The following is an 18,451-nucleotide window of genomic DNA, read 5'->3' as shown; positions in this document are numbered from 1 at the left end:
GTAGCATGCGCGGGTTCGCGACCTGGTGAGAAATTGCAAACCTTCCCAAATTCTTGAATCTTCTGCGACTAACGACACGAGCGTTCTACTAGGCTCGCGATGCTTCCGTGATCAGGGCCGAAGCGAAAAAGAATAAAATCTTGACACACTGTTTTCGGAACAAACTATACGACTGGCATGTTCGCCGATTGTTGAGACATTGAACCATGAGATTCGAAGCTCGGATAGCATGCTGAGTGTTTCGACTTCCCTCTTCATAGCGTGTACACTGCCTAACACTCAACGCAGTGGTTGTGCCTGTCTGATTCTTAAACGTAAACAAACGAAACTGAAGGAACGAAATGCCGGATGACATGTGTAAGGCTTGATGGTTGATTCTGGATACAAACGTTTAGAATATTTCTTATTCTCAAGACGGATTTTTTTCTTTCTTTCGAGCACACCTTTATCCCACGGTTAATGAGTGTGGTGGGTACGCATACCCGAGACACTCCTGCCACCACAGGAAATCTGCACTGCCAGTGGCATTTGTCAGTGTATACCACGTTTTAGATGCGAGCCAGCAGAGGCACTGCAAGGGCTGCGTTCAGTCTTTGGCAAGGGATACGAGATTGTTGGACTTTTTTCATCACATTTTGAGAATTAACGCGAAACGTGACTGGGAAGGAGAAGAAAGTCGTCACCCCCCTCTACCGGTATACGCTAGCTGGGAAACACGCAATTGACCAGACAGGTCGAAACAAGAGAAGGCAATTCCGTACCTTCCGCATTTAGAGGAGACACTAGTGTAGGCTTCAATTAAAATATCGGTCTCCAAGCAAGGGCTTTTCCCCAGTAGAGAACGCAATTTTTCAATGGAAAGAACTCATCCAGACGGTCTCAGGCCTCCCATCCCTCCGAAAGCACTGACTAGACCCCCGACTCAGTGCCTTCGAATGAATTCAGGCGAAGGCGTTTTCACCATGGCTTTCCCCCACTTTTGTCAACAGTGACGACTGTTGTCAACATCAGAAAATGTCGCCCATGCTGGCAGAGTCGAGGCGTCTACACTCGCAAAACATGACTGCAGCTAATGAGAACTCAGCGTGCTTCGTTCTGGAAACAGCGATGCCCACCACTTCACTTCAGAATGGCTTGGCTTTCTCCGCCCCTCTCCTATGAAGCTTTGACATCGTGCGCTAGACGTCCTTTCATCAATGTCAGTAGCGTCAAGGAATACGCCGTTCCCTCATGAGGTTCCGTTAACCTTCCATGTCATGTTCTTCACTCACATTCCGTATTTCATCGGTAGGTAGAAGTGCAGGGTTTCCTCCCCATGTAGGAGGATACCATTTAGGGAAGACACGCTTGTAGAGGTACATGCAAACCTGAAAGCAAAAGAAAGAGCACAAGTAAAATTCCGTCCTCCACAGAGCGAGTGTTTGTTCGTGCGGCAGCCTTGCACAAACACGCAAATCACATGTCACCTCGGCGGCGACTCTACTGAGAAAAACCTGTTTCCCCTCCGTTTTACCGAAGCCCCGGTGGAGAGCTCAGGCACAAAGAATAGGGACGCGAACTCCAACATCCGTATGGTGGGGCTGCCACGCGTTTGCGTTTACTCGAAATGTCAGGGAAATTCGCGTAGATGGAAAGAAACAAACACCCTACCGTGTCATCCTGTTTGACGTATTGATTGAATTTGCACTTCATATAGCCATGCGTTCCAAGAGGCTGCACGATGTTTCCTCGGAGGCCCTTCTTGGTGTGGAGCTCTACGGGCGTGAACCACCTGAGAGGAATCGCATTTCAGAGTTTGGACACAGATGCGGATACAGGAGTAGTTATACAACACTGCCTGTACAGATGGCAAGTGCGTGTTTCACGAGCAGCACTTGACATCCAAGTGGTCACGGAAAACACTGGAAACACAGTTCAAAACAGGTAGACGGAGTTTCGGGGCTTCTGAATAAGCATCCAGCAATCGGCTGACACCAACTGTATCATTTTTAAAAAAGAGTGAAATTTGAATTTCATATATATGATTGCAAGTTTTTGCCCGCAAACGCAGCTGACCTGCGTGGATTTGATTACCTGATGTCTCGAGGATTGAAAAACATGTAGCGGACCACCGCCTTGCGACGGTGGACCTTGAAGGGGTAGCCAGTGAGGACAATTCGCTTTATAATGAGACGGTTGCTGGTGCTGTTTAGCACGCTGCCCCAGGCGCAGACTTGAAAAGGCTCTGCAAAAAGTAAAAGAACAGACACACATACGACACCTAGACGGCAGGACTGAAATTTCTGCTGCCACGGGCAAAGCATGAGACGAACCTGAAATGAAAGGCAAGCGAATAGAGGTGGACACCAGTACAAACGGGTACGAAACAGGCAGAAAGTGCAGTCAAACGATAGGCGGGCACGAGCGGGAGTGATTCTACCGTACATCGAGTGGATGGTGATGCACATCAGAAAACTACACCAAGTTTGTACTTTCTGTTTCTGTGATTACACAAAGGCTTCGGTGGGTTTCAAAATATCAAAGAGCAGTCCACTGCAAACAGCTCATTGCAAATGACCTCTCGAATCGCAGCTGATTCCGCCACATGAGACATCCCATGTTTTCCGATCCGTGTTTTGCTCACGAGCACTATCTTCCGTTTTTCGGAAGACGACAACTGAACCCGGCGGGTACATAGTAGGCGCATAAAGTGAGGCGACGCAGGACACCCCAGCGTGAAAGAAGGGAAGCATTTTTGCTTTGTCTGTATGGCTTCCGGACCCTGAGACGCCTCTGTCTTCGCTGAAAATGGGTCGCCCAACAAATCTGAACGGAAAAGAAGACGCTTTTAGCTTGCGGGCGTTAGGTCTGAGCTGGACATTCGCGATACTCCATGCACAGTGGTGTAAGTCTTCGCGTGCAAAACTCCCTTTTCTGTTGAGTGTATACTACGAGCTGGACTGCCGGTTTATATCCGGGCGCACACTCATTATGGAAACGCCAGAGTCCCTCTGGTCCACGGTTACCATCAATACACCTTCACCCGACAGAGATAAATGACACCCTCAGAACCACCTAGCCAAACGTTGTGACGCATATACTGTTCCTCATCCACGAACTGGCGCATGCAACTCTGTACCACCTGGAGCGACCCGCTGAGACCGGCAACTCATGCAAAAGAACACGCAAATCCGGGGTAGGTCACAGAAGTGTACAATTTGCTAAGTTTCTCCTCAACACAAAACAACGAACCTCCTGAAGCCACAGTTGAAGATCAGCTCGTCTTTGCCCTTCAGCGATCCTTCGTAGGGGCCGCCGCGCGTCAGCTGTAGGTGGACGACAGAGACTGCGCATTCGTAGGGGAGAAGGCTTGACAAGACGAGGAATCCTTTTCTTTCCTCTCCCTTCACGATGTGCCCATCCGTGTTCACTGAAGACGACGGATTGCCGGCAGTTGCGCGCCGAAGTTGCTGCAGAATCTGAGAAAGCTGGGCTTTCGTACACCTTCGGGGTTCCTCCGATGAACTGCTCTGGACAGACGACTCGTGCGTCGAAGCAGGGTGATAATGGAGAGGAATGGTCACCCGACAGAAACGACCATGGAAAACGTTGCTGCTGCACAGGCGTCGCAGCTCGCCTCGTGCGTAAGCGCTCATCGCCTGACAGGACAGACACCCGAGAGGAACGATATGGAGAAACAATATGTAAATGGAGGTGCACTACGCGTTTGGATGTATCTACCGAACGTCGTACACAATGCATTTTTGCACTGGTACTCATAGTCACGGACGGTACTGTTCGGGGTGCAAAGAGATGCATTTCCTTGTCTGAAACCCTATACGGCACAAGGTGGGACGAGTGTTGTTTGACGCGAGACATAACAGAACACACCTCAACGCACGCGGCAGAAAACCACATGAATGATATCCTGGTCACGTTTCATGAAACTGGATACCTCCAGTTGCAGCTCCGAGAAAGCAGAAGCAACGTTTCCTCTAACATACGCACTCTCTCTCGACCAAGAAATGCCACGAAGTGGCGACATATACAGCTGATTCGATGCTTGCGTGCAATCTAAGAACGCCTAAGATGCAAAAGCATTTGTATAGGAATGCTGCGTACCGTTACACGTCTGCGAAAATCGAATAAATAAATACAGTATAGTACGTAGCTGAACATTCCATTTCTCTGAAACACACGTCACGTTTGGCCTTTATCATGACTTCAAAGTTCCAGAGGCCACGGCATTTCCACAAGCGACTGAGGTGATTGCACCTGTACAAACCTCACCTTGAAACGTTCAAAGTCGACAACTCTTGCGTAGTCGACAGGAAGATCCTCGTCCTTGTTCCAGTAGGAAGTGCGGAAGCTCTTCAGTCCGCGGTACTTCTGGAAACGGACTCGTGCCTCCACGTCCAGCGGGGTGTCCACCTGAACAAGTAAGCCAGAAAACGAGAAGAGAGGGATGGGGGAAGCCACAAACAGAGAGGTTTCGGAAATCTCTCCCGTGTTCACGTTCCGGAGCATTCCAGAAAGACACCACATGATGATACGCTCAGTCGCCTTGTGATGACGAAACATCACAGAAGTGCAGCATACGCAACTACAACGATTGGCAAAAACATAGAAATCAATGCGCATTCACAGGCGAACACGTGGACACAGAACTCCGCACAGACATATCTGTACATATATCTATGTGTGCATAAACAGGGGAAAGGAGACAAGTAGGTGCTCACTTCATCAGGGAACTGTAGGTCCTCGGCTGCTCTTTGTTCGATTGTGAAGTTCCTCTTCTTCACCATTTCCTCTCTGAAAACAAGATGCACAGAGCAGAACTTGGCTTATGTATTGTCTACACACAACAGGCAGCAGCCACCAATCCCAGGCCGACGGCAGCATCTCTGGTGTCCCAGATCGCTCGAAAACATCTTGTGGATATTCGGTGCCAACACAGACGCTTTTGGGGAGCTGCGAAGGCGAGACGTCAGGACTCAAGCGCGTGTCTGTCTTACTTTGCTCGATGCATTTCATCAGCATCTCCCAGAAGTTCTGTCTCTTCCTGAGTGTGCCACTCATCGTCTTTTTCGTCGTCAGCTCCCATTTCCTCCCCCTCTGAAATCACCGTGTGCTCTGAAATACAGAAACAAGACAAAGAAACGACAACGCATCACTGTCACGACAGCATGCAGATCCCCGCCCGCACCATACGCGCTACTCCCATGTTCTGTCTCGCCATGAACGACACTCATTCTTGTCAGGAAAGCTCATCTGCGTGACCAACGACCAGCCACAGCAATGGTGCAATCCTGTGAAACTTCTGTTTACGAGTCCGCGTCTCGACATGCGCCTGCACAAACGCATGCACTGATCTTCGCCTCGCCAACCGCAGAAACATCGGGAAAGGGAAACCGAAAGAAAGACATTCATCACTCACCGTCCGCATCTTCTTCTGCTTCGTGTTCCTCGTCCTCATCCTCGTCGACTTCCTCTTCATACCAGATGCGCTCGTACTCGGAAATTCCCTTTGGTACTCGGATGCGCCGACACTTGCCCCTTTGTCTGTTTTCTTGTCCCTCCCGGAGTTCGCTCTCCGTCGGCCAAGTCTGTTCGAGAGTTGTCGGGTCGAAGGGCTGCAGCGGATTCATGCTCGCAAGGAGCTCTTCGAAAAAGACAAACAAACGGAGACGAAGGCGACGAGGTCCAGAGACACCATGTTCCCGCGCTCTGCGCTAGATGGGTGCAGATGTGATGTATGGGTCCGTCTTTCAGCAGGCACAAAGGCGACACAGATCATGGAGCGCTTCTGATTCAGCAAGACCCGCCTACGCAAAGACTGTGAAAAGGAGAGCCGCGTTTCGAAATCCTCGACATTGACACCAATCCCGGAAGTCGCCAGCACTTTCAGTTCTTACCTGCCCTTTCAGCGGCCGTCAAACTCTCTACATCCAGCTTTGGCAGGGACAGATCTTGGACACCGGTCTCTCCGCCGTTCGCTTGTTGAGCTTCCATCTCGCAGTCCTCTTGACAAAAATTCGGACCGACGTGCTTCGTGGTATCGACAGCGCCTGTCCGCTTTTCCCGTCGCTTCCAATCGTCATCGTGAAGAATGTCGATGCGTTCAGCAATGAAGTCCCCCACTCCAGTGATGTGGATCGGGAGTCTGGAGAGAAAAGACAGAAGGCGGGTTCAGTCTACTGGCAAATCCTTGGCTTCACGATGAAACAGTAATCCTGATCTGGCAGCGTTTTTTTTCGACACTCCATGTGGTTTGCACAGAAATGTCCCTGTAAACAGCCACCGAGAATCCCGTCTGTCTATCGATCGTTCTCCCTCTACACCGTCGCGCTGCTTGCACCTTGATGTCCTCCTCTCCCTCCTCCCGTTTTTCCACTTGTGTGCGCTGGGTTTATCATCTGTCTATTTCACGGTCTCCTCCCCAAGGACCACCGGCGGCACGTTCGCTTTTGCATCAACAAAAAACCCACGAAGCTGATCGGAGTGTCTCCGCCTCGACTGCATGCACTCGTCTGATCCACTTGAGAAGAACATGAAAAGTCGCATGTTCAGTCTATTCTTTGAGATCCATGCAGAATACGTTCGCGCATACAGAGCCTCTTCTCTCCTCTGGAAGGTTAAAAGCGTTGACCGATCGACGCTGCGGCAATGCACCCGCCCCCGACAACAGAAACAGCGGGTAGCTTCGTCAAAGCTTTTCAGCAGAAACCCTCTCAAGCGTGCGAATGAACAGATGAATGTTGAAGACAAGTACAAATCGAAACACAGAGCTGTCTGCCGCTCCCTCAAACAAGGAGGCCCAGTCATTTGCTAACTGCAGCAGGTTCTACAGCTGTCGAGGTCGCTTATGTTTGTCGCGAATGCCCTTCGTTGCTCATTATTGATCAGGCGAAGGGCCGTTGTGATGTCAAGGGCGCTACTGATGTTCCATTGACACGTTGATGACACAAAAACAAAATCCTGACAAACTACCGGTTTTGGAGGGAATTTCCTTTGCCAACACCTTTCTTTTGATTCGCTCACCTGCAAGTCATTCCCACTCCTCTCACAAAGCCGTACGCGTGCAAGTAGGTCTCCTCAGCTTCATCGTCTTCGCCTGCGCCACTGACGTTCTCCCTTCTCTCGGATTTCGGTAACTCGCTTCCTGGAGGACTCGCAGCACCCGCCAGCTGTCTCTGAGCGCCGGTGAGAATTTCCCAATCAAGGGCAAGCAAGTAGCCCCGACCTCTTCGCCACTGGAGATCTCCATGCGTCCCTGCGGCTTCGGCGGCCTGAGACGACCTCGCCACATCGAGAGGCACACTGGCACCTCCAATCATCCGCACGACCTTCTGCCAGTCCGCAGGCAGTGACACTGCACAGAACTTCCTGAGGACCAAAGCACAAGTCATCCGGAGAGGAATGTCAATCAGCAAATAAGCGTTCTTGGTAGTCTCGTACACAGAGGCCGTTCACTGCAAGGGCGTTGGAGACACGCAGACACGACTTTGTACCACCTCAGCGGTGCCGCGTAGGCAGACAACGAGAGAGGAGTGCGTTGTCAATGTTTTATTCCTTGTTCCACTCCTACGCGATTCGCATTTTCCACACTCGTTCTGGAACTGCGTCGTTGACGGCATCTACGGAAGAAGGCGGCAAGCGGAACATCGCTGCGGATGACTTGGTTTTCTGTGTCAGGCAACGGCCGCTCAGAAGCAGTTGCCCGGACAACACCGTATCTCACTTGTCGGAGCCGAATTCAGAAGAGAAATAGCGCTGTTGGAAGCGAAGGGTTTCGGCGGCTTGCTTTCTTCCTGCCTTTCCGCCGAGAGCTGCGGGTGTTTGAATACTCTCGTTATCCATGGACATCGACGAAACGTCCACGTCGTTCATCGCTTCCGCCGCCATTTCCATTTTACTGACACCAGTTAGAGACGACGACGGGAAATCGCAAGGCAACGCTGCGCCATTTCCCGAAAGACACGTACCGAGGTGAGCTTGCAAAGCCACCGGAGAGCCGACGCCAACTACCGGCGGAACACCCTGCATTTTAAGCGCAGTCAAGAACCGGTACCCGTCCTCGTCGAACGCCGGTTTGGTGTACGTACATTCACCCGAAAAGACGCAGAGGAGGAGGTCCGCACACTTGCAGAGGTCGAGGAGCGGCAGGGTGTTCCGCGGCGGCGGCGCCGGGAGCAACAAGATGCGCTGCTGCGATCGCAGCGGAAGAGACGCGCACCGTGCGTAGTTCGGTAGAGGAAACAGGAACGTGGAAGAGGGCATGGAAGAGGAAGCAGAGTCCGTCTCATGTTTTGCGTGCTTCGACACTCCTGACACTCGGCCCGCGGACGCAGCGAGTTCCGCAGTCACATTACTTTGCGCCTCCAAAGGATTGTAACGGGCACTGGGATGAGCATCACAGAGGCCGAGATCTTGGCGCAGTTGTCGGGCTAGTGCCGCGAAAACTACCCGCGAGTCTGTGTGTTCATCGAAGGACACGATAACGACAACTCGAGGCGGCAGAGCTGCGTGCCCACACGCTGCCGCGCCGCGAAGAGAAGTTTTAAGCTGCTGAAGGTTCTGGAGTTGTCGAGATCGCTTCTGCTTTGTCACGAGTGCCCTTTGCTGCTTATTGATCGGGCGAAGAGCTGCCGTAATGCCAGGGGCAGCTTCCTTCCGCCTCTGTGCCTCTCGATACGCAGTGGCAGACACCGGACCCCCGGAGCTTTTCTTCGAAGGCTTATTCCGCTGTTTTAGGCCCGACGACGGGCGGTGAGAGTGTGGAGTCATCTTGGTCGACAATCACAGAAAAAATCGGAATTCTACACTGGTGAAAACCGAAAAACGTGATGGGACGGTACTCGGATCTTCCCACGCGGTGCTGGGAAGGAGGCGCAGGTGACAAACTGAAGCTACCCCCGCCTGTCAAAGTCCCCCAAACCGCGATCCTGCCTATTCTGTTGCTAGGCAAAAGTCAAAGGCTCTCTATGGAGAAAGTGGGGATGACGGAGATCCATCCAGATGAGACAACAGTGTCCGGGCGATAGCTGGACTGGAGTGAGAGCCCGCCGAGTCAAGAACGAGGAGTGCGAAAAGGCTGTGAATCATGAGTCAAAGCCGGTCCGTCGGCATCGCGCATAGGCACTGAGACTTATCCCGTGCAACAATCATCCCTTGATAACTCCTGTGTTCGCTGCCAGCAGTTAAATGCACAGAAACATTTGACTGTGGAGACAGCGGGGAGAAAAGTCACAAGGCGTGCCGGAACGCAGGCTACTTCGCGGACCGGGGCTGTCCACAGAGAGCATCCAGAGAGTAGTGTCCCACCCGCCGACGTTGCTTTATCTCGCTTCTTCCTCCAATGATGTGAAGATATGTTTGTGCTCCCACAAACGGATCGAGACGGGGAGAAACAATGCAACATCTGAACAGTCTCGTGTTTGCTAGCTTGTGCTCGTTGTGTGGGGAGCCGCTGTCAAATTCAAAGGGTCTCCCGAGGTGTCCAGTTTGTCCGGATGGCGTGCAGATTGACGAGTCCGCCATCTCTTCAAACTGGTGTCAACAAGAGACTTCAGACAATTCCTTTCAAAATAAAGTGTCAGCGTGCTTCAAGGGTCGAATTCTGCACACTGGAGACGCCGTAGGTAGACTCGAACCTAAGCGAGGCAGAGGAATACTACCTGGCACATGTTTCCTGGGATACAAGCCATTTTCCTCAACTGGCGAGGCATAACATGAATTATTACCTACATATGGGACAGAATAAAATTTTTCGAGCTCTGTTTTTGAGAAATATACGAAAGTAACAACAGCCAGTCGCACGCCACTAAAACCAGCACATGTTTCCTGGACCCTAAACGGCAATTGTGGGTCGTTAATGTTACACAGAACTGATATGGTGGCGGCGGCTCTGCTGCTGGCGCACCTGTCGGAATGAAATAAGGGAAGCACTGCAGTGTATCAAGATGCATCTTGCTGTGAAGTTATGGATATCGAGCCTCGTGGGGAAAAAGTATGCGTTCGAAGTGTACATCGCTTTGCCCATCCTGAAGAGATCTACGCAACGTTCTTGGGCTACGTGGATCAATAGCCACCGCACTGGAAAATGTCATCATCGGAAGCATTCTAAACATAAAGTTGTATATTATATGTAGGCCGTTTGTGGTTGAAATCCTCGCAAAAAGACTGCCAATACACCAATACCCTCCTTCGGGGTCAGCGGACTGCACGCCGTTTAAGACTGTCGATGAGAGCAGACCCTTCGCTGTACTTGGAAAGTGAAGTACACATTCAGTTCGTGTGCCACAGCAAAAGAATAGAAGTTCAAAGAACCGAAACGCGTGCCTAAAAACTGCGATGTCAGCGGCTGCCGTCCTGCGCTCGCTGTGGCGTTGCCGGTGAGACTCCCTGTAGAAGCATGTCCATTACGGAGTCACCAGATCTTGTCATGGTTGCAGCAGTTTCGCTGCGTGGTTTCTTGTTTTTGGCAAGGGCCGTGGCTCGAGCCATCATGGTGCTAAGAATAGCTTTTCGGCGTTTCGTGAATCTGGTAACCCAGGAAAAATACTTTCGCATCTGTTTCCAGAGTTTCACAGCCACGTTCTTGATAGCCATTTCGGTCCTCAGAATTGTTCTGCTCTGAGAACGGATGATCATATATGCATTACCTACGACTGAAGCGGCGATGAGTGTCGACCCGATTCCGGAATACAGGCCCACCTTGAAGACATCCGACAGCGCAGCGAACGTTGGAGCCACCAGAGATCCACTTCCTGCCACGACCACGCACGCCATTTGTTGCATAATAGGGTTCCAGCTGCAATCTTCAATTGCCTTCATCCCTGAGTCGGTGAGGAACTGAGCGATGTCTAACGCGGAGAGCAGCGTGTACGCAAAAATGAGCCCGAGAGAAAGCACGCTGACTATGGCGAGCTTCCGCGATCTGCTTCTCTTGGCCACCCAATCCTTGACCATCTGGCCCATGAAGGGCGCCTGCCTTTGAAGAGAAACCGCCAAATACGGCATACTGAGTTGTTCGAATGCAATTCCGGCGAATCTCATCATGTTTGCGTACATGAACGCCTGTCCACTCTTGAGTGACACCAAAGCCTTCCGTGTGTCTTGAGGGGTATTGTGCTCGAAGAAGTTCAGCGAGGCGTCGTTTGCAAAAATGTAGCGAAACGAATTCACATAGCTGGGATCATCCAACTTTTTGATTGCGTGGCCAGTCCCAAATGACTTCTCGTAATCTGTTAAAAGAGATGGATTGAGCACATAGGGATATATGAATCCGAGGATTTGCACCCAGAGTGAGACACAGTGGTCTGCACACATTGACAGCTGGTATTCCATCGATCTCTGTTCAGTGTCAAGATTGGCGTAGTCCGGTCTCAACCCGATTACACCGATGTTTCTGAGGGTTGTAGGGGGTTGCCGTCTATACGTTTGTGCCCGTACCGCCACTGTCTCTTGTACCAGCTCCACAAATGCCTCGTCCAGCAGGATGGCCGAGCCTTGGTCTCCTGCAGCGTGTAGAGCAATTTCTTTCATTTTGCGGAGAATTTGGAAGATCCGTGGGAAATTGAAGCCGACACCAAACCAGACGGCATGATCCGAGCCTGGAACATCGCGTACAAGGTCGAGAAAGAACGTTTTAACGCCGCGCCACATTTTTTGGCCCACAGATTCGCGGGCGCCTCTCGCAATTCGTCCGAAGAAAATGGTGTCGTCCCGAGAGCTTCCGTCTTGCAGATTCTTTATTGTATCCTCGACAAGGGTATACAAGTTATCGCTCATCCCCTTCAGATGCCTTTCGTGAGCTTGGTATATTTCGAGGGAGTCGAGAATAGCCCTATGAAGGCGCCTCCACCATTGATGAGTGTCTGGTGTGGGCATCGTTTCAAGCCGTAGATTTTCCCACTTGCCCTTGAATGTCTCATTGTGCAAATCAGCTTCGAGAACGTCGGGCGAGAAGCCAAAACGTGACCATTCGTATATTTGCTCATCGCACCTCTTCATGACACTTTGATCCTCAATGGAAAAAGCTGGAGGCGTAGCGAGATAGGAGGCCTCTTGCAGGTCATTGAGTGTTCGGTCACGGAACAATGAGTGGTAGTTCACCACTTGCATGAGAGCTGCGCTGTGGGCGGTGAAGGCGAAAGCATCCATCACAATATCGCGCCACCCTTCTGGTAATTGCCGACTGAGCACTGACACCAGCATACGACAGAGATTCCGCGGCGACATCGTGAACTCGAATACGTGCGACTGCTGTGAGTTTGTCACACAGCTCGATTCGGTAAGCTCGTACAGTGTGACCCGTTGGGCAATCAGTTAACGCAAAGGAACAAAGAATCATTAGTACCCGAGAGGCAGAGACGGAAGCGGGACGTTTGTGGGATAAAGAGGAACGACCAGCCAAAACACTATATGCGTGTGATCCTTGATCTCAGCCATTTCCTGAATGATAGCACTGATTGTGTCGACCAAATCGTGCTCTTACGCATATGAGTGAGATATTCATCGTCATATTTCTAATGTAGAAACTCAAACGTCACCTCATATATCTGTCCGGTCACGGCTCCCCCAAAAGAATCAATGTTCCGCTGCTACCAGGTAAATCTGTCTCGGTTTATTCTTGTTAAATCTTGTATGTGCGACAGCAAGGCTGTTGCCCGTATTGTCAGAAACGCCGGTGACGCTTTCGTGAGCCACCCTAACTTCTTCGGGCCGGCAAATCATCTACTACCATCAAGTGTTGTCGGATAGGGCATACGTACACGTTTTGGATCTGTCGAGGGTCCGCCTTCTCGCTTTTGCGAAGACACCAGCATTCAGGGCCTTATAGAATTGGCGGAAAAGCATCGGGATCGAACGACTGTGGGAGAACAGCCTCTTTGTCCAATTGGGAATCCGTTTCAAGGCTCTACGTTTTGCCACCAATGCGTTTGGTGAATCTGTACCAGAAACACGAAGGTAGAAGAAAGGAAAAAGCATACTACATAACCAAGTCATAGGCTGGAAATGAAGACAACTGATCCGGGCTCTGTGTCTGAGATCCTGGCTTCAGGTCCGTCATTACCTTCTTCGAGGAGGAATTCAAAGAGCCACAAAAACGAGAAGCCCTTGGGAACGCCGAGAATGACCAGGTCATCAGATAATAGAGGCTTCAGGCGAGCAGTCGACATAGCATAACTTCTTTCTCCAGCGAAAGCTTCTCGAATGAAATCAACTGGAGACAGGATTCCTTCCCGATGTGGAGTAAATTGTGGAACTGAGAGAAAATCAGGACGCGGGCACGTACATCCTTCAACAAATTAGATCTTTAGGAAACAGGATGAGCTTTCTTATTTTATTCTGATTCGAGTGATATTTTCCTTTCCTGCACTTTACAGACTGTTAGCTGCTGCTCAAACAATACCGCAAGCGCGGTTGCGCCAGCACAATAAAAGTGGAACAGGCGCAACACAGACCGTTTACGTCTAGTACCCCATTGATCGATGCAGTGGGGACATAGTTTTTGCTCCCCTGAAGATCAAGAAGTTGCAGGTCTCTGTGTTCATATGAACGCTGAAGAAAAATTGTTCACTGCAGTTGTAAGAAGAAATACCGCACCCACTAACATCAAACAGTGAAGATGACGTGTCTGCTTCCACCGTCACTGATGTTCGCGCATTACACACTTACGAAGAGCCATGATGTACAGTCGGACACGAAGAGCGCTCCCATAATGATGGTGTTTAGCCAATTTAGTGTCGATATCTGTCCGATCCCAGGACGCGGTACTTCCTGCTTGATGGGAAGTGGCCAGATTCATCAGGTTCTCCAGCCCGTACTGCTTCAAGACCTTCGTACCAACTGGCGTTGCGTAGGAAAAGACACACACAGACACTCATTGTTGGTTCTTCTACCTTGCAGGCTAGAAGCTGCGACATTAGCGTCTTAAAGTGAAGGCGTTTTCACTTTGGGATGGTCCGTTTCAGGGAGCATCATCCACTGCTTGTTTATGGTGTCCTGCACTACCAACACTACAGACGAGTTCATGGTCGGCAAACGTTTTCTTCTAACAGTATGCGGCGACCTTGAATTCGTGGACTTGCCTTTTTGAAATCGGGACAGCATTTTATTGATGTTGAGGGCGTCGTAGAAATACCAGTTGTTCATTGCTGCAACCACAGATCATTCATTAGAAAGAGGTGTAACGCGGCTGGCGCAGAGGACACTGAGACACTCCCACGTCTTCTGCCGGAAATACCCGCCCTTGAGAGGTACCCTTACCTGCACCCAGATGGAAGTCTGAATAAAGACGAGCCACTGATTCCTCCGCAGGACCACCGAGCAGAACGCCTGTGCAGATAGAATCCGAAAATTGACGCCGTATTGAACATCGCGTAGCATGAATTATTCTTGATGGCGGAAACCAACAAAACACTGCCGAGCAGACCATCATTCTAAAAACATTTGACTACCCACTCGCGAATCCCTCGCTTCAGAGAAATCTCACTGTCCTCGTCAAGCATTGCTTCAAGCGCGCCTGAAAATTAGTACAAGAAGACACAATGAAGCGGCGCAACCTCTCCATAACGGCGCAGTGCAACTGCTGCGAGGCGTTTGCCGGTGTTGCATAGACACCGCCAATAGAGAAACACACAAGACCAAGGCTTATCACTTATGCCGACCACATACGAACTCCAATCATGTGTCTTATTTTATTCTGTATCCCTCCCTTTCAATAATAGCACGCGCGAGAAAGGCCTGGATGAGGATCGCACGCTGCTGAATCTACCCTCTCACCTAGTCCTGTAACCGTGTTGAAAGCATTCTCAAGCTTGTGAAATTTGACACGCTTTTCCAGCTGCTCCTCGTCTGTCAGGCCTGGATTTGTTTCATTTGACAGTTCTTCGAAGAAGGTTGTGTCTTTCCACCTACAGGGAATTACCATCTGGTTATTTCTAGACTGGCAGCGAGTGACGTGTAACCTGTTCAGGTTGTGAGTCATCGTTACTGACGCTTCCAGTGGAACTCCTGCTTGCCGGAATATTTCAATCTGTTGCTGTACATCTACGGAAACGCACAAACAGCAAGCGTGCTTGAGGAGTGGTAAGGGAAGGGACTGGCTCGTGTGGCAACTGGAAGACACGGAATAGAGGCTACGCACCAGGAAACACAATCACCGTGGTGTCTATTTTCTTGCTCGGTAGGATTCGGACGTGCTCACGCCATAGGAGACACCATGCCCCTCACCAGGTGGATGAGAATCGTTCCCTGTGTCGTCCGCGTTCTTTTTCAGCTGCCGTATTACTTACAAGTCGTTAAAGCTTCCAGGTGCCTATCCAGTATATCCAGTACGAGGCGAAGACTTCCCAAAGGGAGACGTGATTTCCTCTTTTGGTCCCAACCACTGGGCTCCGGCGCAGGTGCGTCTAACGACCTTTTTCTTCTTGAAAAACGTGAAAGTATGGAACGCTTCGGTGACAGTCGATCGGCAGCTGCCATGCTGTCTAAAAGTCGTGGCGTATCCAGCGGAGATAGCGTCGACAGTAGTGTACGAGTCCCGTAGAAAGGCAGCAGTTCAGATGTGCCATCACCGAAGTACTTATCGTACCCAAGGTAAGCGGCTCCTAGCGCCAGCATATGCGTAAACACTGCAGCACAGTTCACAAACATCATACGGAGAACACGAACACACCGTGACGCCCGATGCGGTCCCTCGGACAAACTTCTGGGTGCAGATCCATAGAACGACTGCGTAGAGGGGCTTTTCCTTCAGTGAGACACTGCATCGAAACAGGTAACAAAATAAACTGTGTCGTCAAACTCACGCGTGACCGGTGTTCATGTGAACTCACCCGACGCATCCGGAATTCGGAGAGACGCCCCCCTTCCCAGGACTTACGAAACGGGTTTGAGGTTGCAATGAGTCCGGCAATGCAAGGCGTCACATGCCCCTTTTGGCCCGCTAATTGTGCGGCTCTACCATCGTCTGGGTCAGATGACAGTGATGAAGCTCTAGTATCCTCCGCCGATTTCCGGCTCATCTGTTCGGTTTGCTTTCCTTCCACGGAAAGGCCGGGCCCCGTAGCTGTTTGGTGCATGGCGAATTGATCAAACCCTAACGCCATTCCAGCTACGAGCTTCAGCTTCTCGGTGAGCCTCGTCCTGGTTTCTTCGAGAGACTTTCCTAGAGAGGCCGTTGACTCCGCAAGGGAAAGAGACAGAAAAGCAAGATTGCTAGACATTTGCTGTATCTCTATGGCTGCAGCCGAAAGCGACTCTCCGGCTCTGGCACCGTTAGGATCGGCAGTGTACGCTGACGGTGTTGAGGCGACTTCACGTGTCTTCGAGGCCGACCACGATTCCAAAGAACCGAAGGAGGAATCGGGTATCTGCGCCGACGGTTCACTCTTGTCAGAAGGAAGTGATCCAAGAAGACCTGCAACAACAGCATTCAATGGTCAAAAGATTGTATCATTATTCATAACCAAGCTTCTAAAGGGAGGGTTGCTGAAAAGGACAAAATCTTTCTAAGCAACTCCACAAAGCATTCGTGAAATTTGTTCCCTACCGTTGACAGCCACATGTAGTGCAGGGTCTTCGAGCATCGACCTCAGCTCATCCAAGTTGTTTTCTAGCATCTGCGCTCTTGCTTGTTCGGGTGTGAGGTCAGCAGTCACCTGCTGCTCCAAGGGGAACTGCTCATCAGAATCCTCGAATTGTTTGGCAAACTCTCTGCCATCGTTGACAAGATTAGGACTTGGGGAATTATATTCGCGGTCGGAGATGAGGCCAAGAAGGCTGTCCATCCCTTTCTCTGAAGGAGCCGCTGAAACAGGATAATTATTCTCTTCCGTCTCCACCCAAGCGGCTGCCGATGTTTGTGCGTTCGATTTACTGGAGGTTGGACCTGCAGTTCTCATGGCTGTCGCTCCTGCTCGACGCCTCTCTGTAACAAACGTATCAGGTTCATGCTTGGCTGTGTTTGCGACAGTGCTACGAGAAACCATCGGTTGAACAACAGACTGGTCGTCACCCATCCCATCGCCTAAAGGGCGGGCCAAGGCTGCTTTAGAGCACAACAGCAATTGCTGCCCTAATGTAACGGTTACGCCAAACAGAAAAGCCAAGCACAATGTCCGCAGGGAAGCGAGCGCCTTCATGCTTCCTTCCGCTTCCGCGCAGCCAACTACGTCGACGCGGTTGGATCCCATTTTTGCCCACAGTTAACATCTGCCACCCGTTCATTCAAGACTTCTTCGTTTTGTGGACCAGCAATACAAAGAAGAACATGAAATCATAGTTCTGAGCATGCAAGGAATATGCGGTAGTGCTCGTGTTGGTCTGAAGCGGACAGCCACCAAGAGTCGAGTCAACGACGGATGCAACAGTATGTTCCCCAAGGGGAAAAGTAGGGACACCTCCTATTTCTGGTGATACGAAGAGAGAAACTAGTTCTGTTCTCGTGTGATGATCACTTATCATTGCCGAGGTCCTGCCAAGCAACAACCTCAAAATGAAAACGGTCCCAGCTCCAGGCCGACGAGCAGCAACGGCCGTTAAGACGCAGCAGATCGCTGCAGCCCCTACTTTCCACAGGATATCGCTGAGTACCTGGAAGCCTGTCTCATCACATGTTTTTGTCGATGGCGGATGCAATGGCACTTTCATGGAGCACGAAAGACCACCTCAGTAGATGAAATTCTGTCTCTCCAAAGGATCCGCATTTACCATACTTTTTGCAAGCCCCCCCAAAATGTTGTCGCGGCCGACGATGCCTACGTCACCAGCCTTTCACCTTTCTTGCCGGATCTAGGCACGAACAGAACTGCGCCCTTAAAACATCGGTGACTCCAAAAATATACACATAGTGAAGCCATGCCTCATGAGCGTGTTAAAGTGACTTCTTTACACGACGGACGGCCTCTCTTCACATTTGCCAGTTTCCGATACTTAGGCAGAATGAGGTTATGACCCGTCAGAAGTATACAACCGTTGATTTCCCCTTAGCAAAGAATCTTTCAATCTCAGCGAGGTACTAAAGAGGAAAACTCACTTAGGCAGCAGCGACACTCGGCAGTTGTGGCTCCTCACTCGCCATTCTTTCCGAGAAGTCATTGGAACTAAATTAATAAAATATCGGCGTATAAGAATCATGCAAGAGCTGTCAGACAGAGCGAAGCATGCATGACACGGCTTCACCGGATTCAACAACTCCTATCGCAGGTGAAGCCGTGTGTTGCGTGCCCGGTTTGTGTGACTCTGGGTTTCTCAGACAAGGAAGCGGCTAGGCGGTTCCCTCTTCGGTATTTAACAGTGTCTGTGAGCTTCCTGCACCTCCACACAAGCCAGGAGTTTGAGTTTTCGCCTCGCTTAACTCCTGTACAATCTTTAATTCCATACAAATGTGCAGCATTACCTGTTCCATGTTTTGACACAGACGGAGCTAGTTTCTTGGCGGTGGTATTTTGGCCTGTCCCTA

The 18,451-nt window shown here is 50.6% G+C and overlaps 3 protein-coding genes across 3 annotated transcripts; all 3 read right to left on the bottom strand.

Moving 5' to 3' along the window:
* Window positions 1-416: 416 nt before the first annotated feature.
* Window positions 417-9,149, bottom strand: TGME49_265110 (ribosome biogenesis protein, putative). The gene is made up of 12 exons (XM_018781391.1): window positions 7,721-9,149; window positions 7,021-7,365; window positions 5,895-6,142; window positions 5,417-5,641; window positions 4,995-5,112; window positions 4,719-4,791; window positions 4,270-4,410; window positions 3,232-3,638; window positions 2,624-2,805; window positions 2,074-2,224; window positions 1,651-1,771; window positions 417-1,367 (listed from the first exon to the last, which is right to left on the bottom strand). The coding sequence occupies exons 1-12, from the start codon at window positions 8,764-8,766 to the stop codon at window positions 1,242-1,244; spliced, it is 3,183 nt and encodes a 1,060-aa protein (XP_018636310.1). The 5' UTR covers window positions 8,767-9,149; the 3' UTR covers window positions 417-1,241.
* Window positions 9,150-10,102: 953 nt separating this feature from the next.
* On the bottom strand, window positions 10,103-16,214 carry TGME49_265120 (rhoptry neck protein, putative; the record flags this gene model as incomplete). Its single annotated transcript, XM_018781392.1, has 10 exons — window positions 10,103-12,185; window positions 12,756-12,932; window positions 13,058-13,249; window positions 13,663-13,833; window positions 14,076-14,141; window positions 14,254-14,322; window positions 14,480-14,509; window positions 14,770-15,036; window positions 15,282-15,620; window positions 15,872-16,214. The coding sequence occupies 10 exons, from the start codon at window positions 16,212-16,214 to the stop codon at window positions 10,336-10,338; spliced, it is 3,504 nt and encodes a 1,167-aa protein (XP_018636309.1). The 3' UTR covers window positions 10,103-10,335.
* A 285-nt stretch (window positions 16,215-16,499) lies between these two features.
* Window positions 16,500-17,183, bottom strand: TGME49_265130 (hypothetical protein; the record flags this gene model as incomplete). Its single annotated transcript, XM_002368601.2, has 1 exon — window positions 16,500-17,183. One exon carries the CDS (start codon window positions 17,181-17,183, stop codon window positions 16,500-16,502), a length of 684 nt encoding a protein of 227 aa, XP_002368642.2.
* Between the last annotated feature and the right edge of the window lie 1,268 nt (window positions 17,184-18,451).

Source organism: Toxoplasma gondii, chromosome IX, assembly GCF_000006565.2.
Source record: "Toxoplasma gondii ME49 chromosome IX, whole genome shotgun sequence".
NCBI classification, from domain to species: Eukaryota; Apicomplexa; class Conoidasida; order Eucoccidiorida; family Sarcocystidae; genus Toxoplasma; species Toxoplasma gondii.
Note: the sequence above shows the minus strand (reverse complement) of the source record. Positions and strands in the feature narration are given on the sequence as shown.